This window comes from Diabrotica undecimpunctata, chromosome 3 (assembly GCF_040954645.1).
Source record: "Diabrotica undecimpunctata isolate CICGRU chromosome 3, icDiaUnde3, whole genome shotgun sequence".
NCBI lineage: Eukaryota > Metazoa > Arthropoda > Insecta > Coleoptera > Chrysomelidae > Diabrotica > Diabrotica undecimpunctata.
The window spans coordinates 82,979,960-83,007,486 of NC_092805.1; the positions used below are offsets into that span (position 1 = coordinate 82,979,960).

The 27,527-nt window shown below is 32.4% G+C and overlaps 1 protein-coding gene across 1 annotated transcript in view; it reads left to right on the forward strand.

Annotated features, from left to right (window-relative positions):
• The window catches only part of LOC140436969 (myotubularin-related protein 9), a 44,069-nt gene extending 17,815 nt beyond the window's left edge, over positions 1-26,254 (forward strand). Inside the window, exons 6-7 of the mRNA XM_072526158.1 lie at positions 12,981-13,176; positions 17,961-26,254. Of these exons, the coding sequence (XP_072382259.1) occupies positions 12,981-13,176; positions 17,961-18,138 (374 nt within the window). The 3' untranslated portion in view covers positions 18,139-26,254. The remainder of the gene's footprint in view (positions 1-12,980; positions 13,177-17,960) is intronic.
• The last annotated feature ends 1,273 nt before the right edge of the window (positions 26,255-27,527 follow it).

Here is a 27,527-nt window from a genome sequence, read left to right on the forward strand (position 1 = left end):
TAAACCACGTTTGCTGTAATTAAATGGTTTATACTTATTTTAGGTATTTTATCCTGATGATGGAACAGTTGTTCCGAAAACGTTCGTGCTTTTAATGTTGCCCTTTTAAGGGTTTTTATAAAACAAAATATACCCACATACAAAGACTAACCTCTTTTTCATCAAAATGGCAAAAGTAACTTCTGCCATTTTGATGAGGCTAATCCACTGGTCAGGAGTATAAATAGTCGAATGTCGTTCATTTTAATTTCTATCTCAGCGTGCATGCTGTCATTTTCGTTCTGAGTGTGGTCAATCTCAAGGAAACGGTGTGATATTTCCAGATCCAAAGTCACCGATGCATGATCAAACATCGAAAACATAAAACAATTATGGTTTTGCCCTCCGCAATTGTCAAAATATAATAGGACTTTTCGAATGCCATCTTGTTTTGCACTTTTTAAAAAATTCCATAAACAGCTTGCAATTTCATTTGGTGTTCTTTTTGATATTTGTTCAGGCCATACGTAGCAATATCCTTGATTATTGCCCAAGTCGTAAATAGTAAAATTATACATTGCCATCTCACTGTTGTAATAAAAGTTACTTACTTTTGACTTGGACATTACTAATGCCTTCTTTAATCATTACCTTCTGCAAATCAATGAATATTGTTAAAAACGATATATTACTTTTTGACAGTTCTTTATTAGTATCTTTTAGATATATAACAAGTCATATAAAACATGGCTACTGTAAATTTCTTTTATTGTTTTAGTTCTTTTCTCGGGTTCTGTATTGTCATAAGCAGTATATACTGAATACTGATCTTTCTTATGTTGAATTTTTGTGAGTTTAGAGTATCTCTGTATTATCAAACTGTAGCTACGGCCTTCCATTTTTTGATGCAATGCTAACAAAAGATTCAGAAATTGCAAGCGTAATCAAGAACATTTTCTTGCAAATTGTTTACGACAGTTTTCGTTGGGAGGGTCGATATCAATCTTTAAATTTCCCAGAGGACAGTGGTTTGCATTGGCACGCAATTTGACTTCCGCATTTTTGTAAAACTAGCGCTGTTGTCATTGTTCATTTGCTGCATACTATGTATTTCATAACTATGGCTCAGTAATGCTAGGAACAATGCATTATTTGTGAGCAGGTGCGTTCTTTTCAATGTTAAGTAGTTAAGGGAGAATAACGATACACCTTTACTCGTTTATTCTGATTTGTTAATCGAATGTTAAATGGATTATTCAAATCACCCTACTGCTTATCCAGTAGAAGCGTGGCTTTAATAATCAGTACACTGTAGTGTAATCTTGACTCAAATAAGTATTAAATATTTTATATTATTTAATTCTAATCTACTATTTACTGACTTTTCCAATATTATGTAAGACTCGAAATACTACTCCTCATCACACTAATATTAATATTTGAAAACGTTTTTATAGTCAATAAAACGTTAAAGTGTTACAAACACAAAACGTTCTTAAATATTATACACGTCAGAATTGTTAAAACTCTGGAATATAATATTTTCTTCTTTTGGTACCGTGTCCGATTATCAAACGTTCGATCAAATTGGCTATAATAATTTAATATGATATTAGTAGCATACAGTTCAGGTTTAGACACGTTATGGATACAAGAGAAAGATAGTAGACACGAATACCCTAAATGAGATACAACATGGTGTTCCTATCTGAAAATATCTTAGAAAATGTCGCCCGTTTGCCATTTTTAAGAAATATACCTAGCCCAAGACAACGAAGAGCCGCGAAGTGCACAGATGATATAAAAGGAAGTACATGTCGGAGATGCACATATTTATCAAATTAATAACATTTTTGTCAAGTGTTGTCCGATAGTTTGTTGCAATAATTTTATTTTCAATTAGAATACAGTTTCTGATTACTCATTGTTTGTTATGAACTTTTAACTTTCATTTTATAAAGTACATTGAAGGAAAAGATGGACCCAAAGACAATTGGAAAATGAAAAAAAAAAAAATCGGTCTTTCACCATCTTTTATTCTAATCTTTTCTTTAAATCACTGATTTTCTCATGTAATTATCGTTAAAATTCACGTTAAACAAAGTACCTACCTGACCCACGAAATTCAACTAATTCAAATATTAAATTGCATTGAATAATATAAAGTTTTGAATTTTTCAGCCGATTTTGTCCTTGTCGTTATCAATTTTATGAACTCCTTAATGGCACTTAATGATATGAGTATTGACCGCTTCGGTAATCAGGTAATAATAAAAATATTGATTTTGTAGAATGCTTTTATTAAATTACAGAAAATATGTAAGAAATTTTGTACATATGTATCAATCAGGTTCTTTATCCGTTGTTTCATTGTAAGGTTCATTATCAGTTATCGGAATCTTCATCAAGATTTATTAATATCTGATAAAAGACTTCATCAAACAAAGATTGTTTATTGATAAATTCGTCTACAATTTGGATTGTTTTCTCACATAAATTTTTCATTCTTCAGATGAAAATTTATAAAAAAGTTAATCACGTAGTCCCATCACATCGTTTAATTTAAACGTTACATTTCTTGATCTCAAATAATTTTTTAATGCAGCCTAAAGCAATATTTATTAAAATTCAAAAAAATAAACAAATACATACTAATATAAAAAAAAATGTATAGACACATATTGTCGTCAATAAACTTATACTTACACAGATTACTGTCTTAAAACAACTGAAATAAAAGATTATAAACTCTGCAAGCAAATGATAAATAAAATACTTAAGACTAATCTTTTGTGAAACCAAAAACTTCTAGTTTCTTTTAAGATACAATACATCAAAGAATGACGAAAAACATTCTTTTAATAACATAAAAAAAAATGCTTTACTTTTCAATTTATATAAAATGAACCCTATAATTTAACTAATTAAGTCACAAGACGTAATATATAAATACGTCTGTAATAAACGGTGAAAAGACAAATAGTCAATAAAATTTATTTACACTCACTGTGTTACGTGTTGACGACCTCTGGAGGTCAGAATCGACGAAGTGTTACAAGCAGATACAAGGCTCAGATGAAGACAGAAATTAAGGATACATTTACCCCGTCAGCAGAAATGAAATGGTAGAACAGAAGGTGTGAAGAAGTAATGACTGGGATGGTTCGGTTCGGTATGGAGCCTAGCCTTGAAACTCTAGGATGATAAAAATCTTTTTGTATAACTAGTTCAGCTAAATTAACAAGGAATAATTAAACTTACCTAAGAAAATACGGGTTTCACCATAACTAAACTTACGTCTGCTGCCATATCGGAACTAAAAGTGAACGAATTTGTTGCGTTCGCTTCCTTATATAACCTCTCAGTCTAATTAGAACTTTGAGCGACGATATAGATATCTTTATTAGGTTCTTGAGGGAAGGAATAAACAGCTGTGTTCATAATAACAATTGGTTTAGTGAGAAAATCCTAATTTTTATTTTAATTACATCCAGAAATAATGTATTACATAGGGAGGTTGAAATACAGCATACTAGACGTATTCAGAGCCATAAAATAGGCTTATTAATTTGGGATTTAACCTTGGAAATACGCATGCCCGAAAAAAGTGAAGCCTAAAAACATTAACTACTTTAATCTCAGACTGAATTCAATATAAAATATTAAAAACAACTGTTAGAAGAAAAACTATACATACTGAAACTATTTACTAATGAGTGTTTTGCTATGATAATGCACTGAAGACAATTAAATGTTTTCAGTAATGTCGGATTTCATAGTTTCGTTCTTAAATTGTCGTCACCAAATGACTGAATCAAGTTCATGAAATTTAAGACCAATAAATTTACATGTTTCTATCAACCTCTTCTTATGAGTTTTCAGAATTTATTTCATCGTAATAATCTCCAATTTTCGTTTTGTTTGTGAATTGTTGGTGCTGTTTTCTCCGTTATGTGAAAATTCACGACACTGAAACCTTAAAATTAGTTTAGGTTAAAACTAATAATTATTGAGTGATACCTACACAAATACCTGTCATAGCAGCAACACGTTCCTGCACTTTCCTGAAATTTATTAACAATTGCCCATTTTCTGCTTGATTCTTTGTATATTTTAAAACGTTATGAATTACTTCTTGCGTCTGATGATTTAGAACTTTTCCGCAAATTTTCCATATTTATATCATAACATTACAACACTGCACACATCGTTTAGAATTTTGCCACAGCGTACCCAGAACTCGCTTCTCTTCACTATTTTGGGCTAGTGTACGGGAAAACAACGGACAGGTGCCTTAGTCTAGTTACTCAAAAATTTATCAATTTAAGTATTACGGTTTAGGAAATATGTTAAAGGGAATATACCTTAAGCGAGCTCCATATTTATACGGGGTTTGTTTAAAAAAGGCGACTTTTCAAATTTGGCGGGCTGCGTAATTCAATTTTCTCTATATTTTTTGTTATGTTGCTACACATGTTCTCAATTTATGTAGATATTGTTAGCCATTCTGCATTTTTATTTTGTTTTTGACAGATACATATTAATTATAACTTAGTGTTAATAATTATTAATTTGATTAATATTAATTTGTATGAAATTTTGTGTGACAATTAAAATTGTGTGCTCCGAAAAATTTAAAATGTCGACTGTGGTATTTTGCGAGACTACTTTGAGTAAAAAAAATGTATTTAAGTGATACAAGGTCCCAGCACGCCAATAACCGATAAAAACCGAAGAAGTGGAGAGTTGCTGAGGATGTCTGCATATCGGTTGGTTGATGCCATGCAATTTTGTCGGATGTTTTTGGTGTGAAACGTGTCAGTTAAGCTTATTCTGAAATTATTAAATTTTGACCTTCGCAAAAGTGTCACTGAGTTTTTAAATTGAAAACAGTATCGTCATTGTGCCACAGCCAGCATATTTACCGTACTTGGTTTCCTGCTACTTTTGCATGAGTTACGTCCCTGGATTATCCAATGTGTGACGACATATAGAAAGACTATATATACCAGTGTTTAATTAGATTAAGAGCTTTTTGTTTTGTAGTTGTTACCATACCTGTACGTTCTCTTCTTCTTCATGTACCTTGTCCGTTCCGAACGTTGGCAATCAACATGGCTATTCTGACTTTGTTTACGGCAGATCTGAATAGTTCAGCAGATGATAATCCGAACCATTGCCGCAAGTTTTGGAGCCACGAGTGTCTTCTCCTCCCTGGACCCCTTCTGCTGTCTATTTTCCCTTGAACGATCAGTTGTAGTACTCTATATTTATTATGTCTCATAACGTGACCCAAGTATTCCAACTTTCTTTTCTTTATACTTATTCCTACCTCTCTCTCTTTACATATCCGGCGTAGTACCTCTTCGTTGGTCACGTGCTCAGTCCAGGATATACGTAATATACGTCGGTAAGCCCACATTTCGAAGGCCTCTACTTTTTTCATCAATGTTGCGGTCATTGTCCACGCCTCCATTCCATATAACAAAACCGGGAATACATAACATTTCAGAAGTCGAATTTTGAGAGGTAGGGTGAGGCTTTTAGAGGTGAAAATTTGCTTCATGCTAGTGAACGATGCTCTTGCCTTTTCTACTCTTATACGTATTTCCTTCGCTTGATCCCAATTTGAGTTAACTGTTGTTCCCAAGTAGATGTACGAATCCACGTGTTCAATTCTTTCATTGTCTAATATCAGTTGCTGTGGTGGTTGTTGGGTTTTGCTTACTAACATCCATTTGGTTTTTGTGATATTTAGTCTGAGTCCGTATTGTGCACTTGTTTTTTGTATCTTACTCATTAGGCAACTCAGTTCCTCCATGCTATTTGCTAGAATCACAGTGTCATCAGCATACCTTATGTTATTAATTATTTCTCCATTTATCTTTGTACGTTCTCAATAAATAAATTTTGTTACGAAAATTAATTTTTTAAAAAACCGTTTTCGGCTTTGAACTTCGTAACTGGCGCAGTCATTCGGATTTTTCGAAATTGTACAGTGTTCGTGTTAACCTTGCCGAATTTCGTGTGCAATTTTTCTTTTTAAAGATTAACGGAAAAATCTACATTTCGGGTACGGTAACAGCCAAACGTCCAGGGCTAGGAACAAACATTGTCCACAACCCATTGGAGAAGCCAAGACCAGGGAGAAGGAACCAGCACCGTCCAGAATCCTATTGGTGCAGACGGAAGAACAAAAATAGTCTGAAGTCTATAGAAAATGAAAATATTCATGTAAGTGTTTCCTATTTTACCAAAATCCATATTTTTACCTATATATTATATATTTTTTGATTCACTGTGGAGGACATTTTAGATAATTTAGTAAATTTAACATTTAACGAGATGGCTCAACCTAATTTTCAATTAATCAAATATCAAGCAGATAATATTCCTACTTTTGATGGCAATCCGAAACAATTAAATAGATTTATTAAATCATGTGAAAATTTTTTGAATAATCATAGCAATAGAGATGCAAATAATCCTATAAATGTTTGTCTTTTTGATACTGTTTTAAGTAAATTAACTGACAGAGCAGCAGACCTTATTGCATCAAGAACAGAACTTGATTCTTGGGCAAAAATTAAAGATTCTCGTATAGTAACATTTTCTGATCAGAGATCAATTGATTGTTTAATACAAGATATAATTTCAATGAAACCAGAAAGAAACGAAAATGCACAAAATTTTGGTTTAAGAATCCAGGATGCTAGAAGCATTCTTTGTTCAAAAATAAATATGTCTAATGACCAATTAAATGTAAAAATATTAAAAATTCAACAATATGAAGATCTTTGTCTTAAAACTTTTATAAATGGCCTTAATTATCACATGCAGTTAGTAGTCAGATTAAAGAATCCTGATTCAATAGAACAAGCAATGGCTTTTGCTAAAGAAGAAGAAAATTTTATTACTTTTAAAAATCGAAGTAATAATACGAAACCCTCAAATTTTAATAATTCTCGATCCTATAATAATTCCAATAGAAATTCAAATAATAATTCACAACACTCTTCATTTCCAAATAGAAATAATTTTTCTCGAAATAATAATTTTTCGAATTATAATAATTTTCCAAATCGACATTCTTCCCAAAGTTCTAGTCAATTCAGAAATAATAATTTTTTCAGAAATCCAAATAATAATTTTCAAAATCGTCCAAAGTTTTCGAACAATGGTTTTAATAATAATAATGGTAACCAATTTCAAAGACAATTTCCAAATATACCTAGATATCAGCCATCTATTCCTACCCAAAATCAAAGCAGAAATTCAATGCGACCTGAGCCAATGGATACAAGTTCCAATAACTTTAGTTTACGAAGTAATTTTAGAAATGATAGACGTTCTCCAAATAATTTATTTCATCATAAAATAACGAGTTATAATGACATAAGAGAACGACATAATAATAATTTAAGATACAATGATAGAATTTATAATACTTATGATGTAAGATATAATAAAAATAAAAAAAGGAGATATAACGATAATAGAAGACTATATAATAATTATGATAGAAGATATAATGGGAATAAAAGAAGAATGTATAGAAGATACAATAACAATAAAAGAAGAATATATACAAGATATAATGAAAGAAAAAGATATAACGATGAAACATTTCCAGTTCACACTTTAAGAAACTCAGACTTAATTATTTCGACGACAAAGAATACCAAGCCATAAGTAAATTATGTCATCAATAGACAGATATTTTTTATATAGACGGAACGCCCCTTAGTTTTACGAATGAAATAAAGCATAAAATAGATTTAGTTAATGATACTTCGGTTTACACGAGGAATTATAGATATCCGGAAGTTTATAAAAAAGAAGTTAGTACACAAATAAATGATATGTTAAAAAATGGAATAATACAAGATTCAAACTCGCCTTTTAATTCATCCATCTGGGTAATAGAGAAGAAAATGGATGCAAGTAACCAAAAGAAATATAGAATAGTTATAGATTACCGCAAACTGAATGAAAATACAATAGAAAATAAATTTCCCTTGCCATTAATAGATAATATTCTAGATGGTCTAGGAAGAGCTCAATATTTTACTACTTTAGATTTAGCAAATGGTTTCCACCAGATAGAAATGGAACCAGCCGATGTACCAAAAACAGCATTTTCCACAGAGACAGGACATTATGAATTTTTACGTATGCCGTTTGGATTGAAAAATGCCCCAGCTACTTTTCAGAAAGTTATGAATAATGTATTAAGAGGATCATCATCATAAGTGGCTCGACAATCCGTTGTGGATCTTGGCCTGCTCACAAAGAAGTCGCCACTCCTGTCGATTCCTGGCAACTTCCCTCCATCTTCTAACCCCTAGAATCTGTAGGTCTTCTTCCACATCATCAATCCATCTCATTCGTGGTCGTCCTCTGCTTCTTGTGCCCTCTGGTTGTGAAAATGTATTAAGAGGATATCAGAATGAAATATGCTATATATATTTAGATGATATAATTGTTTTTTCCTCATCATTGCAAGAACATGTTAAAAGACTGAAAGCAATTTTTGAAAGACTAAGAAAATCTAATTTAAAAATACAGCTAGATAAATCAGAATTTTTACGAACAGAAGTGGCATATTTAGGTCGTATTATACCAAAAGACGGAGTACGACCAAATCCAGAAAAAATAAATGCAGTCAAAAACTTTCCTATTCCTACTACACAAAAAGAAATAAAGTCATTTTTAGGATTAGCAGGATATTACAGAAGATTTATCCAAAATTTCGCCAAAATAGCTAAACCTTTAACTATGTGTCTAAAGAAACATGCAAAAGTTATACACACTCCAGAATTTAAGAAATCTTTTAATCATCTTAAAGAACTTTTAATTAATGCTCCAATTTTAAAATATCCAGATTTTTCAAAACCATTTATATTAACTACAGACGCTTCAAATATAGCCTTAGGTGCAATTTTGTCACAAGGAAAAGTCCCAAATGATTTACCCGTAGCATATGCCTCAAGAACTCTTAATCAAACAGAGCAAAAATATTCTACGATAGAAAAAGAACTTTTAGCAATTGTATGGGCTTGTAAAACATTTAGACCTTATTTATACGGCAGATCTTTTGAAATTTTATGCGACCATAGACCCCTAATATGGTTATTTAATTTAAAGGAACCCAACTCCAAATTATTACGATGGAGATTAAAATTAGAAGAATTTAACTATACTATAAAATATAAACCCGGTAAAATGAATATTGCCGATTCTTTAAGTCGAATAAATATTAATGCAATTGAAACAGAATCAAATATAAATAATCCCGGTGACATAGATTTTGATATCGACCAATTTTTAGCTGAATTTAACCCAGACATAGTTGATGAAAATGTAATAAATGAAACTTTGCAAATTCTCGATAACAATGAGGTTACAGAAAACCCACAAGTAAATAAAATTATATCAACAGGAAATAAGAACAATGAAAACGTTGAAATGGATAACTCAGACACAGATACAGCCCATAGTGCTGAATCTTCAAATGAAAATAGATTCTCATTGTTGGATGAAATAATAAACAATAAAGCCTATCAACTTATCGTTAAAAGAGCGCCTTTTGCAAATTATTTAAAACGGGAATGCGAGAATTTTGAAGGACATAAAATAATAAGAGCTACTATTTCAGCTGACGAAGAAAGTGTGACACAATTCCTAAAAGAAAATGCGTGCAAAAATACTTTATACATTTATTTCTTATCTCAAGAATTACGACCAATATTTCAGAATGTATGGCGTAAATATTTTACAAAATTAAAATTGATTGAATGTACAAAATTAGTTAACAATGTATTGCCAGAAGAAAGAAATCAACTAATAAAATATAAGCACGACGGCAAAACAAATCATCGAGGAATTTCAGAGACTCTTAGAGCTTTAAAAATAAATTACTACTGGAAATCAATGAAAAAAGATATAGAAAAATATATAAACGAATGTGAAATATGCCAAAGATCAAAATATAATAGAAATCCACATAAAGAACCTTTAATATTAACCCACACACCCTCCAAGCCTTTTGAGATAATACATATAGATACTTATAAAGTTGGCAATCAAAGATTTTTAACAATTATAGATACATTTTCAAAATATGGCCAAGCTTTACCATATTTTGGCACAGCGATATCAGCGTGTCAACAATTAGTACATTTCTTTTCATTTTTCGGAATACCGAAACAAATTGTTGCAGATAGTGGCGGAGAATTCAAAAATGACGTTGTAGACGAATTACTAAAAACGCATCAAATAAAAATACATTTTACTACTCCATATCATCACGAATCTAATTCTCCGGTAGAAATATTCCATTCTACCTTAACTGAGCACTCAAGATTACTAAAAGAAAAAGATAAAGATGCAGATAATATTTCCATTATGCCTTATGCTCTTATTGCCTATAATAGTACTATACACTCAGCAACTGGCCATACACCTTTCGAATTAGTATCGGGACATACAGACAGTAAAGATCCCATGAGACTTATTCCAGCACAAGCTTATACTCAATATGTTAATGCACATCAAAATAATACTCAAGCTCTATATACAAGTATACAAGAAGAAAATCAAAAACTTAAAGAGAATATAATTGGAAAAAGAAATAAAGATAGAAACTCAAAAGATCCTCGTTTAGGATCACAAGTTTATAGAAAAACAGAAACTCGTGGAGGAAAATTAAGTAGAAAATATACTGGACCTTATATACTTACACAAATATTAGAAAATGGGAAAATAGAAATTGAAAATTCCAAGAATAAAAAGAAAATAATAGTCCACATAAACGAAACTAAAATAATGCCTAATATTTCAGATTTATCGTCGGAATCTTCGGAGCAGTCAACTATATCAACGCAAGAGACAACTTAGTCAAGTTTGAAGATGTAACTACATATCCAGGACTCCTACCTTTTAGATTAGGTACCTCCAAAATAATTTCTACACACTGGACATTTATACAAATTTACAATTTAACTTCTGTCATACAAGAATTTTATTTATTGAAAAATGAAGCTCAAAGACTACATACAAGTTTCAAAAATCAAACAAGTTATTATCCAGAATTAGAAAACTCATTTATCCCTTTGATTACGTTACAAAGTAAAATAGAAGAACAAATATATCAAATTAATCCACCTTTGTATAAGGAAGAAAAAAGAATAAAAAGAGGACTTCTAAATCCTCTAGGAACAATAATAAAATGTATTACAGGAAATATGGACCAAGAAGACGCACAAAGAATAGAAAACGAAATAAAACAATTAAAAGATAATCAAAGTAACTTAAAAGTAAATTCCCTAAGACAAATATCTTTATTGCAAGATTCTATAAATACTTTTAATAATGCTATAAATAATATTTCACATAATCAATTGATTTTGAAATCAAAAATTGAAGCTATAGAGAATAAATTAGCTTTATTTGAAAAAAGTATGTATACACATATTCAGTCATTTATAGTAATAAATCAAATTACTTTACTTTATCAAACAATTTATGATATTTTTGAGAAAGTAGAAACTGCAATCTCATTTGCCAAAATAAATACCTTGCACAATTCTATAGTAAATCCAATTGAACTTTTAAATGAAATAAAGAAAGCAAAATCTCAGACAAAGTCAAAATTAATGCCTTTTGATTCTACACTAGGAAAAATAATTCAGTATGAGAAAATAATAAATATTAAGAGCTATTCAGTAAATTCTATAATTACATTTGTATTAGAGATTCCATTAGTTGAATCGGATATATATAATTATTACCAACTATTCCCTATTCCTATTCCCATGAATAACTCAAATTATCTTATTCATTTACCTTACAAACCTTTCCTTGCACTCAATGAATTTAGCTATATCTACATGGAAGATATATGCACAGAAATAGACTCAGAAGAATACATATGTAAAGGAAGTAATAAACTAACGATAACCGAGGAAGCCCCTTGTGCAGTCCAATTAATAAATTTCAAGAAAAAGGCATTGTCATGTGAATATTTCGAAGTAAAGATAAAGAAGATAGAATCTACAAGAATCAGCGACGGAAAATGGATAGTTACAGTTCCAGAAGAAGAATTAGCAATTATCGAGTGCCCAAACTCAAAAGAAAATTTACCAATACATGGAAGCTACGTTTTAGAATCAGTTCCTGAATGTACCGTGAAAATCAAGAATGAAGTCTTCCAAACAGAAAAAATTAGTAAAAATCACTTTGCTCATATAAATCTTCCAAAAGTTATTCCTTCTATTAATATTTTTCAAAATGAAAGTTCAAATTTTTCACCAATAAATCTTAATACAATTAACCTTAGAAAGACTAAAGATATTTTAGAAAAGTTAACACAAAAATATAATTTAAAAGATAATAATTCAATTTATTTTAAGCAAACAAGTTTTTGGACAATCTGTATATATATATAATAATTTTCATTTTAATTTTATATTATTTAACTAAATATTGTAAAACTGTGCGCCAAAGAAAACAAGAAGAAAGAAAACAAAAAGAAACAAGAAAAGAAGAAACCCAAGGATTTATTGTGTAAAGAAGCACACCCCAAGGATATGCTTCTTTCTAAGGGCGGAGGAGTTACGTCCCTGGATTATCCAATGTGTGACGACATATAGAAAGACTATATATACCAGTGTTTAATTAGATTAAGAGCTTTTTGTTTTGTAGTTGTTACCATACCTGTACGTTCTCAATAAATAAATTTTGTTACGAAAATTAATTTTTTAAAAAACCGTTTTCGGCTTTGAACTTCGTAACTCATGTTCCCAAAACTGAAAAAAAAAAACATGAGGTTCGGAGGTTCAAGGCCATCCCAATATATATCACATGGTCATATCAATATGTACATCACAAGTATATTGCTATTAAGGGGATTTCTTCCCTACATTCCTTTCCCATTGATTAATTGCCTATTTTAATGTATTTCGTTTTAATTAAATAAAATGTTTTTTTTTAATTAATAGGTACTTTTTTGGGTAATTCCGAATTGGAAAGAACCAATATAGAATTATCAAAGAACACAACAAGTCTTTGGTCATATCTAAACCGACCGGATGTCCTAACTTCACTTTTAAACCCCACTTACGAGCCTAATAAAGCACCTATTTGGCCTAGCGTAGCCCCAGTGAGTATTATTGTATGGGCGGATTTATACTTTAGGTAAGTAAATCTATTTATTTATAACAGTTTAGCCATTCGAAGTTTTTTTTTTAATTGGTACTGTTTATAGTAGTAAGATTATACCTGGTCACAAGAGAGGTATGAATCACCTAGATATTCCTATAACCATAAAGTTTTTTATCTCTAGAGTATTAGAAATCTATACCGCAACTATCAATTCTATAAGAAAATACGTTTTTATACTAACTGTTTAATATTATTATATATTTAATTACTTAACAGTTTTATGATGTCATGTTGGTTACACTTTTAATAACAAATTTGAAAATTCAATTTTAAATATGTTTTACCCCAATATTTGTATACTTCTGCAAGATTTTTTTATTTAAACACAAAATCACATCAACCACGTAGGGTTATTAGTGGATATAATAAACACAAGATATATTAAATTAAATAGAACTAAGTAAATTGTGTCTTTTCAATAGGTTAACACTGTTGAGATTTTTTGGTGAGAACTGTTTTGAGGTTATCATCTGTGATTCCGTGCGATCTTCTTTCTTCCATGAATCACGGGTAATTAAGCGGGATATATTTAACGGTCAGTGGATCAGATTGGTAGTGGTTCCTTTGTTATTAAGTATTGGTGTGTTAAGGCAGCATGGCCAATTCTTAGACGGTTAATAACTTCTCACGGTTTCTTCTGTTTGAAGGAGTCGCCAGGACAGCATTTATTTTTGGGCAAATTACGTTTAATTTTGTACCTGATTTTTCCCAATGATTTTGCCCTGTATTAGTACAGTGGATTTTAACCAGGTTCTTTAGATCGGTGTACAGATATAGATCATCTTTATCGTTCGTAAGGATGTAGTGACGTTTTGAAATTGCTGAAGTAAAGTTTTGCTTCAGAAAATAAATAACCAGTTATGTTCTTTATTTGGTCTAAACATTACGATGTAGATCTGCTCCAATCTTTTGAAAGCTTCATTCACTTAAACTATCATTATTTCCAAACCATCACTTCCACTAATGTGTTCAAAGTGTTTCAATATAGTTGGATTAATAATTGTAATGAGCCTATTGGTAAGTGCTAATAGTATTGATTTCTTGATGCGGTGTGCTGTCCACGATAAACACATCAAGAGTCCCACAGTTCAAAAAAGTCATTAGGCGTTTAGAATCTAATTTGATAATGGCAGGCGTAATTTTAAGTTTTTGTAATGTTTTTTTTCTTTTTTTTTTCTATGGATCCCGTCTGTTGATAACTAGTCGTACCAGTTGGCTTACCACTTGGGTTATTGTACATCTTCCGTTCATTCATGATAGCTTATACAGGTCTAGATGATGGTTACCATATGTTTCTGGAGTCATTAGCGACCTAAAGATTCGCCGTCATTTAAGTACGATTGACTGTTTCAGATTCTCTGCTACAAGTCTGCAGTTAAAGTCTCCATGAAACAGCACCATATACATATTGGACAGGTTGGCCCTGAATCAAAGTATCTTATAGCTGATGCTCATTTATCAGCTCTTTCATTGCCGTGTATTCACCGGTTACCAGAAACCGATACCAGTGTGACACTCTTCCGACAATCTGTTTAGTTCCTCTCGGCATACACACTAGCCTAGAGTCCACCTTAGGGCTCATAAGAGCCCCCATGGCTGTTTGACTATCTGTGCATATATTAATCCGCTTCAGTTTAAAAGACTTAATTTTTCCGCACACTGCAGTATTGCAAAAATCTCTGCCTGAAATACAGAGGTATATTCCCCTAGTGGAACAGAAATGAAAATGAATAGAATTGGTTTCTACCACCTCTGAATATTCCTGCATCCGACCCTTTTGCAGTTTTGGACCCGTCTGTGTACCAGTTGTAATACTTTAATTCTGTATCTGGCTACCATATGGTCAGAAATCATCATCCATTCGGTATCGCTTACTTCAATTTATAATGTTACTATGTTACGTCGGATATCTCAGGGGGTATAGTGTCTGACTTTAACGCAGAAGGCCAGGGATCGATCCCCAGCGCCGGCGAAAATAACTAAATATTTTTAAAATATCTAGAGGTCCCAGGTCGACTTTGCCTGAATAAAATGAAGTACCTTGGGTAAAACCAGGGCTAATACTAGGCGGTTGAAGCGTAGCGCCAACCCTGTTATCTTCCTTGCATACCGTAGGCCCAAGAGATAGCCTACTTCTTCTTCTTGTTTCAGTCCTCTGTCCGATTATCGAACGTTGGCGATCATATTTCCAATAATAACTTTGTTTACGGCGGCTCTAAACTTGCCTTGAAATGTGATTTCAAGGCAAGCCAGTCTTTGTACCTTGATTAGTTTGAGAATGGCGCTTTTTGCTGCACCTTTGGCCACCATCCCACTGATACATATGTAATTGTTGGTTTTACCACAATCCTGTATAACATGTCTGGTTTTAAACCCCACATTTTTCATGAGTGCGTGTGGCTACCAGTAACGTAATTATCGCTCCCTTGGGTATTCGTTCTATCTGCTGATTAAAAGTAAACCTCGAGTTAATATTACTCCAAGCTACTTTACTTCACTCACAATATTTAGACCATCACAATATTTGTACCATTTAGACTTAGAGGACCCAATCTCAATAAATTACATCTTGTGATAAATTTCATGATTTTGGACTTCTGTGAGCTTTTATTAAGCTCTTCATATGAAGTCGATTCTGTAGCTAAAGTTAGAGCTTGTTGCATTATATCGCTCACTGTGCCATTAAATTTGCCGTGGGCCAAGATGACCAGGTCGCTCGCATAGCACAGGATGTGATGCCTGTTTTTGCTGAATCTGGCCATCAGCCCATAAATGACCAGGTTACACAAGACAGGTAAAACTCCCGTCTGCGAACAGCCTCTGGCTACTTGTAATGACACTGTATCACTATAACACAGCTTGTTTCCTCTACTTGGTTTAGATGAATCGCCCTTGTCGTTGCTTCGTAGGAGATGTTGTCAAATGCTCCGTCTTTATCTAGAAATGCATCCAACATCACCTCTTGGTTTTTCAGAACGTGCTACACCTTTTGTACGGATGGTGCAGTGCCGTTGCCGTAGGGAGTCTTGCTCGATACGCATACTGTTCCTGATGTATCGGACTTTCAACCAATACACCACCTCTAATATGCCTATAATTTACGAGACTTATTAGCCTCAGGGTCTTAGTGCCATGACACATACGGCGGTTTTGACCGAAGCATTTACCGAAAATAAAATCGAATAGGGAGGTTGTCTATGTTGAGTGAATGGGTAGTGACAGTCCGAGCGGTGTGCGCCTTCTGGCGGTTTTGAAACTGAGTCGGTTGATGGTTAGGACGACTCTCCGGCTCGTTTTTCAAAACAGCCTGACTAGTAGTAGTTGCGATTTATTGCATCACCCGTGCCACACGCTTCGATTTTTTGAAAGCGGTTTGCTAACAATTGTTGGATTTTTATTTGTTTTTTCTTCAATATTTATGTCTGAAAATGACAAAAGTAGCTGTTGATAAATTGATTGGGGAGGTAGAAAAGCTTCCCGCTTTGTGGGACATGAGAACATCAGAATACAGTGATAGAATTATCAAAAAACAATGTTGGAAGGAAATTTGCGACATGTTTGCTTCTGAAGGGATGACGACAGCAGTAAAATTAAAAAATTGCTCCTGATGACTCCTCAACTCAAAGAACAAATTATTGAAGTGTGAAAACTTCTATCATGGTCTCTTCACTATTGTCAGTACATTCACCTGGCTCCTTTTGGAGTGAGGGAATACTTATATGAGGGTCCCTTGGGAGAACTTTATGGAACCTTGACATTTCTACACTTTGTTCTATCTCCTTGCAGTGCCTTCTCCACGATTCTCTTTTTACCCTCCTCAGTTCCTTATTATATTTAGTCAGAGCTTCGGGATAATCACCTGATCTTTTGGCGAAATTAAACTTTCATCTAACTTCTGTCCTTTGATTTGCAAGGTTTTCATTCCACTAGGGTACTTTCCTGTTGGAATTTCTCGCTGTCTCCGGACAGTCGTTTTCAAACGCTGATATAACAACATAACTATCTAAATCATGTTCCATAACAAGCTGTAGTAATGACTCACCTTACAGCTAATGATCGTTTGCAGTCCATTTTTCCGGCAATCTCTTACTGGATGTTCCATTACTCCCTTGGTAATGGTTGTTCGCGATCATCATATGGAAGGTATGCTGATCCGACAATTATCTTCTTCATACTTCCTCCCTCTACTTTCATCTTTACCGTCGTTAAATCCCTGTGATAAATCCACAGTATTTTTAGATGTCGTTTGACTATTATAAAGGTCCTCGGAACTTTCTCAGTCCTCACCAGTACCCGATAGACCTCCTATTTTGTCCTTATACAACCAGGGCTCCTTTTCATAGCAACATTTAAATGTGTGATCTTCTGGCTAAGGTCAGGTTTTCTTAGCGCAAGCGCTCCTAACATGATTTAACGACCACTTACATCACCGGGACCGACGGCTTTACGCGCCTTCTAAAGAACGGATGGCTATTAAAATTTTTAGAAATTGCAAATTTCGTTGTCGGTTCCGAGGATCGAATTCTTGTTCATCATTGTTGATCATTTTCTATTACAACCCAATATTATAGACTACATTGATCTGGTATAAAACGAAAATCTGAAATTGTGAAATTGCCACATTGTAGTTAAAATAATTAAAAAGCAGGACAAATTGTTCATTATGATATTAAAATTGGTCATTGTTAAAAAGATTCGTCGACTCGTTAAATTTGTTTACAAGACTATATTAATATAAATTATAATGATTGTTTCAGGTGGATAATCGACCAACAACATCAAAAAACCGCCTTAACGAAAGTACAAAACATAATTCAGCGGAGCAAAGATCTCAGAAGCACTGCCATCAAGTTAAGGAAGCAGCTCTTGGATAAAATTAAAGAATTCAAATGCATGCAAGAGGAATTGAAGGAAGAAGAAGATGACGATGACTGACACATATTTAGCTCTCTCCTTTTAGATAAACACCAATTTATATCCGAATATTTTTCATATCACTTAAATTAGTCAATTCTTTGATATCGTATGGGTAACAAGAGATGGATGCTACAATTATATCATCGTTCATATTTTTTTACTATAATTATTTTTATTATTCAATAAAATGTGCATAAATGTCATTTTCAAAGAAAAACTATACATTTTGGAGATTATTTTATAAGAATTCAACGACTACATATTCTTATTACGGTATATCGTTTTCGGGCTTATAGACTGTGGTATGCAATTAATTCTTCCAGGCGTTTCGACATTATTAGAGGTATACGGTATACGTCATCAGTGGTATACGGTATATGTTATCAGAGGCAATGCGGCAATGGTCGATGCTGTCATCGCATTTAACAATGTCTTCATCATTCTCGGACGAAATGTCAGGAATAAATGATTACTGACTACAATGTATAAGCCAGGAAAACACTGTATCATGATAAAACACCAACAATGACAGCCTACACTCATTTATAAGTATCCATATTAAAAAATTATTTCGGAAGGTGCTAAAGCTCTGTAAAGATGGCGCGCTAAAATATGTTTATTCAAATATTCTTAAAACATTATTTCAGTGCAGTGTACCTGATCATACCTAAGAGTATTATTTAAGAGGTATGCTTATTTTTTTATTCTCCAAGAACCACTTCAATTGATTTTGATATTAGCTATTAAATTTTCATTATCAGAATGTCGTAGATGGTTCAGATATTGTTCATTTATCTTCACGCGTGCTTCCTCCATTGCAGTTTCTTAAAGATAGCCTCGACTCATAATAGAACAATGTTGAATGTCGTCTCCTTGCCAAACCCCTCATCTCCATTTAACTGGTTCCATGAAAATAGTTTCCTACCAAAATTTTCGTCAGTATTGCCTTACATTATTAATTTTAATAAGGAATAACCTTTACGCTTGGATATATGACTGAATCATTTTGTGGTGGTTTTTGTTATCGATGTTCACAATATATTCATTGAAATTAGAACACACATCTCTTCGAAATATATCCGATTACGAAAAACAACGATACACTCAATAATAGCCATAGTACATATACAGAATAAACTTACTGAAAACTTATTATTAATTTTAAAGAGCTAGAACAAGGGTGTTCGGTTTGCTTCGATATTGTCCAACGTGAGACTCTTGAATATGTCGTAGGGGCCCATTTTGTAATATAAAATGAGTACAACTTGTCGCCTGTGCTGATAACATTAATATCATCGACTTAGTGTGGAAGATGCGATGGAAACATATTCATAACTGTAAAGAGCGGCCAATAAGATTGTGTTCGAAAACATAAAAAAGCCAAAAACACTATCCTACATAAGAACAAGGAAATATAGAAACCAAATTGAGTATAGGACAAAAGATAGTAGTGAAGAGGAGTATCTAGGAGTCGAATTAAATATTGAGATAATGGAAGAATCAGAAATTAACAACAAAGCGTATTTGTCACTGACTCCAAAATAATACATCGAACATCCAAGATTAAGATTTATATTTCATTATGTATTTCACTAGAATCAAGGTCTGGTCATCTATTGAAGATGGATGATGAAAAATCTGCAAAAAGAGCCTAGATAGTAAAATGCGGGGCATAAGACTAAAAGGTAGCGCAAAACTTGGATGCAAGCGCATGGTACCAACAATGTTAGAAGCAGAAATTGCAGGACACCAAAGCTTAATTTAGTCTGTCGAAGGAAAATTTGTCTTTCCCGTTTATTCTACATGTTACTTCCATTTTGTAAGTTCTATCTAGGTAATTTTTACTATAGAAAACCCATCCAATGTGTTTTAAAAGTAAAATCTCGACAAGCAAGACGTAATCTACGTGTCCCTCCATATCAGGAACACAGAATTGTAAAATATGTTATGAAAATAATATATGTACCTATACGTATTTATAAATAATATATATGTATTTATCGAGGTGGTTTTCTAGATCAGTGACACACGTAACGATTTAACTGAAGCTGTTTTCCACTTAGTTTAATCAAGACGGTATTTTCAGTTATTTCAGAAAGAAATAGAAATATTTCACTTTCAAAATTATTGTGATTTATTGAAACGAGTGAAGAAGAAGTATTAATGTTGACTCCTCTGTACTATCGCTGGAAAAGACGAAGGAAAACTTGGATGATATGGATACAAGGAAGAAAAGCGGGATTCTTTTGTACCTTCCCAATCAATGTATCATCTATTTTTGGCATTTTCAGACAAAAATATTGAAGAAAAAAAAATCCAACAATTGTTAGTAAACCGCTTTTAGAAAACTGATACGTGTGGCACGGGAGATACAATAAAACGCAACTACTACTAACTAGTCAGGCTGTTTTGAAAAACGAGCCGGCAAGTCGTCCCAACCATCAACCGACTCGTTTTCAAAACCGCTAGGCGGCGAGCACCTACTTCTCGTCACTACCCATTCACTCAACATTACAACCTCCCGATTCAATTTTACTTTCGGTAAACGTTTCGATCAAAACCGCTATGTGTGTCATGGCACTTACTTACAAAATTTAAAAAACATTGCTTGTGACATTTATTTATATCATTATACATCAGCCCTGTTTATTAAATCAATGTCACGTATTGCAAAGTTCTTATTTTACAATTTTTTTTTTAATTATGTTAGTAAGTCTTCATGTGTACATGTATTATTTTCAAAACATATTTACAACAGTGATGTGCACTTACATTTCACACATATGCCACTGAGTAAATAACTCGAGACTAAAATAGACCATTTCGCGCATCTTTCCATAATTAGAGTTTCTTGTATATTATTGCAAATAATGTTCCTTAAATCTTTTAAACCTATCAAATTATTAATTGATGAGCGGATAACAAAAATTCCTTTTGAAGTTTGAATACATTTGAATGAACATATTGGTGATAATAGCATCCACCTTGGTACACATATAGAGTTTTACATGACAAATATATTAAGATAGAGTTCTTTGTCTATTCTGGTCACGAATCATCGTGATTTCAGACGTTGTTTTGACTGTCAATTGTCATAATATTGTTCTGTCAAGTTTTGTTATTCGTCAATTGTTTCGGGTGGCTCATAACAGTTTGCAATTCAATTTTAATATTTATTTAGATTCAAATAACGAAATGATCGTGGAAAGACTGATCCTTTAAATTGAATAGATACTTCCTTGTTAAAAATCTCCAAAAGAGGTACATATATGGGTTATTTGTCTTTTCTTCCTATATCCGGTTCACAAATGTGATTTCTTTTGGAAGTAGAAGAATGCATTTCTTCGCTATATACTATTTCGAAGAATTGTCTGCACTAATGCCGGGCGGACAGGGACTTGCTAGGAGCAATATTAAAGGATCAATATTTTTTTATTTTTATTTTATTTTAACATTACTGATTTTGGAACTATGTAATAAAAAAATATTTGTCCTTTATAATTGTCCTCGTCGGTATATTTTAAGAGTTTTTGATTTTCACAACACCTTTAGTGGCACTAATTTAACATTTCAATATGTACTGAAAAATTACTGGATTTTAATACCTAAATTCTGACGAAATTGTAATGATGCAACATTTGTTTTTTTAAAAACGTGTTTGATTACTTCAAAATGGCTTAGCTAAAAATATCGTTGTCTACAAATACACCGTTAGAAATTGAAGAAGTGTATTATGTAATATTTAACACGGGATTAGTAAATCAACAAAATGGAAATCTGTGTATATAATCCGTGGTACGTATTATAGAGTATTCAATATTTGCTGTGTTGCAAAATGTATTCACTGTATGTGCATATCTTGCTAACCATTTATATTTTGAATTATTATTAGAAACATAATGAACTTTCTGGTCAATTATTAAAGTGTGTATCTTAGAATTTATTCTTTTTAATAATTACTATTGTATTTTACCGTTTTGAGTCACCGATTTAAAATTTATTCAATTATTTAGAGACCATTGGCATTGTCATTTTGGTAAAAAAAACTATATATAAGTCTGAAAAAAAATGACCCAATTTGTCATTAGGTACTATTAAAGAGTTTTTGTTATTGTGTAGTGTAGACCACTAATATTGTGTTATATTCATCCTGTAATATTACAGCAAACTTACCTCAGAAACTAATATAAACTTCATTAAAATATCATTCCATTGAAAAATTTAATAAATGAAAACAGTGAATATTAGTGCAATTGAGTTTTTTCATTTATTTTTTCATATTCTGTTTCTTTTTACTTTATTTATCATATAATGTCATATAAACTGTATTATTTCTTTTTTCGAGATTATTTTTCTCTATTTCGAAGATTTTTTTATGCGGAAAACGTCAATTATGGTGAAGTTTAATGCAGGTTTTAAAAGAACAGTTTTTGGTGACATAGGTTCAGTAAATCATGGAAATGAGTTGCGGTACAAGTTTGTATGCATAACTCTAACACTTAGCACTAGCAAACACCTCGCAGATACGCACCTCTGAAAATACGGCTTTTCACGTACCTCACGGAACCTTACTATAATTGGCGATTCCTGTAACTACCATCAAATGTCCATCTGAATGTTTTTTGTTATAACTTTTTAAAAGTGTGCTTGGTTTTACGACACTCGGGATCGGAATTGTTATTTCCATAATTTCCATTACAACTGGATAGCACGTAAATTTTATCTTACTGTGTTATACAACCTTTTCCAAGGGGCTGTGTTAAGAATCAAACTTTAACTGTTTAATTATGTTTATCGTACCATTTACACACCTTAAGCTTGGTTCACACGTATCCAGTGATTTGGAAGAGTAAAGTTAAAGAGTAGAGTTTCTAAATCAAGTCGAATACAACAATAGTTTAGAAGTGACTAGCGTTTTGTTAAAATCCTTAGTTACTATCTATAGTAACTTTTACATCAAAATAGAATTTAGGGACTACCGCATTGTGTAACAATGAGCCAAAAAAAAGAACTAGCTAATCGAGTTCTCTTAATTATTTAACTTCTCGTTAACTTAAGAATGGCAAAAAATTAAACGGGTTTGGGCAAAGAAATGAAGCTGAAATAATATTGACTATCAAAAGAAGAAAACTTGAGTACTTATTACACGTAATGAGAGGGCAAAAATACTCATTATTGCAACTTATTATGTAAGGCAAAATTCGAGGAAAGCGAAATGTGGTTAGACGAAGAATATCGTGGCTTAAGAACTTGAGGGAATGGTTTGAATGCAGAAGTGCAGAACTATTTAGAGCGGCAGTCAACAGGGTCCGCATAGCCATGATGATTTCCAACCTTCGATAGAAGATGGAACTTGGAAGAAGAAGAAGGGCAAAGAAATGGATAAATAAAAGAAATTTTCTGAGAGCTGGGTCGTAGATAAGTGAATGAAACAAGGGGACTGGAATGGGGTAACCACAAAAATGAATCAAAAAGGGGTACTTACATGGATCTCCTGGACAAACAAAACAAGGATGTTCTTAAGCTATTTGAAATGGACCCCGCTTACAAGAATCTTCCTACTGGATGAAAGAAAGGCTTTTCTTTCCTAAAAAATTAAAAAAAAAGGTTAGAAACTTTTTAAAAGAAATAATACTCTTTTTTTAGGGAGAAAAAATTACATATTTATTGTTATCTCACCACAAACAGTTACAAATATTTGAAATGAGATGCATCTCACACTGCGAAAATAGTCTGGAATGACTTGGGACAAAAAAAATGAGGGTGGAAGCTGGGCACTGGGACGCAATCTTTAAAACTTGGCTTTTAGAACACTCGAGCATTTGCCTGGAACCATGTGGACATTCATAAAGTTGTTTGGAATGCCGTTTTACAAATCCCTCGGATGAGAGACGGCACGAAACAAAACAGTGATTACTCTGACAGAAATTGACACATTACACTCAAGTATAATTCACTTTTTTATCAACAAAATTTGCCGGTTGTTTTTGATGATTACATATAACCTCTTTTCCCGTCAAGATCTCAATCCCAACTTGAATTCACTTCGATCTGACGCTCTGTCGTACCGGCTTCCTCTGTTGCCTCTCACCCGTCTATCAGTCTTCGCAGCGGGCCAATCACAATTCTTCCAAACAACGGTTTGCAAGGGAGATTCAACCTTAACATGGCTTGGGTTTAAAATTCGCAGAATTTTTAAAACGCAAAATATGAATTAGTTTACTACGCAGTAAAATTCTTTCTTCGATGATGAAATATAAACAAGGACACATGAAATTTTATACATAGCCAGGAGCGTACCAAAAAAATTTTATACATTGAATATTCGATGGTTATAAGGTATTTATACATGCTGCAATTTTATGTACTTGACTCTACAGGACAGCTCGACTTAAATTAATGTGTTCTAACGGTAGCAGTAATAAATGGATGTGTGTAAACCAAGCTTTATTATAGTCTCAAATCGCTTAAGTATTCTTAATGGTAGATATTTTTAAATATGTTGCATAAGTTAAATTATATTATCGTCCTTTTCAGTGCAAAACCTCGTATCTACATAAACGGATATTCACAAAACTAAAAAACAACTACTTTTACAAAACACGTGATTTGTTGTGTTAAAAGTACGTAGTAGGCTGAAAAGTTGTTGGCCTGCTAGTGAAAAAGACAATTTATACTTTCTACTATCATACATATTCCCGTAAAAACAGTCACCACTGGAAACATGGAATTCTTGATATTCCCTTTGTGATTAAAATTGGAATAAATATTATTTTCTAAGTTTAAATTACTTTCATAAGTTTAAATTTACCACTTCTCTTAGTCAATTAACTGACACCTTCAAATCTTTCATCTGATGAGTGCTTTAGAGTTCAAAAGTACTAAAGCACTTTGTTACCAGTCTCAAACTTTCGAAGCAACTACTCTAAAGAGGTGTTTGGTACCATTCTCTTATGTTCTTCAGCTAAGATCTTCCGACATTCCTTCTGCCGTTTATTTTGCCTTGGATTATAACCGCAAGTTGTCGTATTTTTCTTCACGTATTATATGTCCAATGACTTGTGTTGTATTGTCCTTTTTATATGCGTTCTTCTTCATACTTCAACGTTCGTAACGTGATACACCCATAATTTAACTTTTATTGATGACAGTTTATACAGTTCATTGTTCTTTCTAGGCTTTCTATATTATCAGTTACTATTACTGTTTTTATGTATATTACGGTATCATCAGCATACCTAATATTGTTAATTAAAAACCCATTTCGAATTAATGACTTTAATTTGCACTTGAAATAATTTGTCTATAAACTTAAATTAGGAACGTTACTGGTGGATGTTATTCGTAGTTATCCTATTGTCTGGGTTTTAAACTGTTCTTAAAATTCTTTGCCACTCGATTTTAATTTAAAAGCGTCGTCATTCGTCTGCAAATCGGAGATAATTGAGAATATTATATGTTTTTGCATATTTGTCCTAAACTTATTATTTAAAAGCATATTCCAATAGTGCCCTGAACAGCTTTTGATGTATAGTTATTTCTGTGCTGTTTCACTCTCTCTTTTTTATTTGTTGGTTAGTCAGAGTTACAGACATGCCTTTTCAATTGTTGTGAGATAAAAATAGAAGTAAAGCTACATTTCGTTGGTAAAACTGAGACTGGACTACTTTTCATTAAGAGAGTTGACGCCAGACTAGGCACTCGTACACATTTCTTCAGTAGAGAGGAGAATAATGTGATTGTGATTTATTGATTTGGGTGAATACATGACCAAGCTTCAGTATGATATTTCACTGAAATTTTGATATGTGAAAGTAGGAGGAAATTAGGGACCCGATTTTGGTGTCCGCATTTTTAACATATTTTCGACTATAATAATAAACAATAATTCTCGTTAAATACAGGAGCATATACGAAAAGGAAGAAGGTAAAAAACCACCTTAAAGAAAAATGTAGGTATATATGAGTATTGGCACTGACGACGACGTTTTATTTAATGTTTAATATATGTATTAAAGAAATTAATTAAGTATTCAAGAAATTATTTTATGTTATACTTTAAAAAAATATATATTTATTTTAAATGATCAGTTCTGTTGAATTTATTAGTTCTGAAAATAAAATTTTAGAAGAATGCTTCTATATTAATTAAATCTTTGTACCTATAGAACATGAAGACTGACATGCTTTTGATGTGAGTAGTTTAGTAGATTAATAGTTAGTCATCATGTCTTAACAAATTGTAAACACAACTTTACTGATTATGGCGATCGGTGGCCAAGATCCGGCAAGAAAAGTGACAACTTTCCGGCTTTTCGGGTAATCAACCAGCATCTTGTTAAAATATTACTAATCAAATAATGAAAATTGGAACATTTAATGCTACCAGCATGTATGAGTCAGGAAAATGAATATCAGTAGTTTGGTTATAAGCGAAACTTGTTGGACGGGAAATGGAAGTTGTCATATTAAAGACCATATGATATATTACTCCGGTAACCAAGATCCCCCAACATTAAAACAGAGTGGGCATAATGTTAAACAAATCTGTCTCTCGACAAGTCTTGAACTTACTCACTCAAATAGAAAAATTGGTTGAGTTTACGGAAAGTACACGCTGATTATAGCCGCAAATGTCAAACATGGAACAAAACATTTCGGTATAGCAGTGTTGGCATGTTTTTATAATGTAGATGCTGTATGGTTCAAATATAAAAAGAAAAACTGATTTTTTGATTTATTTAACTGAAAATATTTGTTTCTTTGGAGATTAATTGCAGTTAATTATTAGAAATTTTTTTTTGGCAATTACCCTTTGATATACTAGCGGATAGATTTGGCAATCGTCAAATCAGCAGTTGCCAGATTGCAACAGATGTTTGCAATTAATCTAGAAAGAGACAAATATTTACTCGTTATAGCTTCATATATATTAAAAATTGCAGAATTCATAAAATAGTATAATAAAACTGTACTTTTCTCTCTTTATATTTGAAGCATACAACATATGCATAATAAAAACATCCCAACACTGCCAAACCCAAATATTTTTGACATTTGCGGCTATATTCAGCTTGTACTTTCGGTAAACTCAACCGAAAAATTTTATGAACAAATCGACACGGGATTGAATCTGATCAAAACTAATAATGGATGATCAAAAAAGAAAGCCTAGTTAGTTACTGATTGAAAAAGTTTCCAGATATACCTTGAAGACAAGATTAACAGTTCCATTAAGGAGCGTTTTTCAATTAGAGGCAAAAGTAGAATTACTCTTTAAAAACGTATAAGTTGCTTGGAAAACAGCACGAAAAATGTAAAAATAAAAGGAAATAAATACCCAAAAGAAACCAGGAAAATAATAATGGAAAAAGAAAACTTAAGACCCAAATGGCAACATTGTGTGA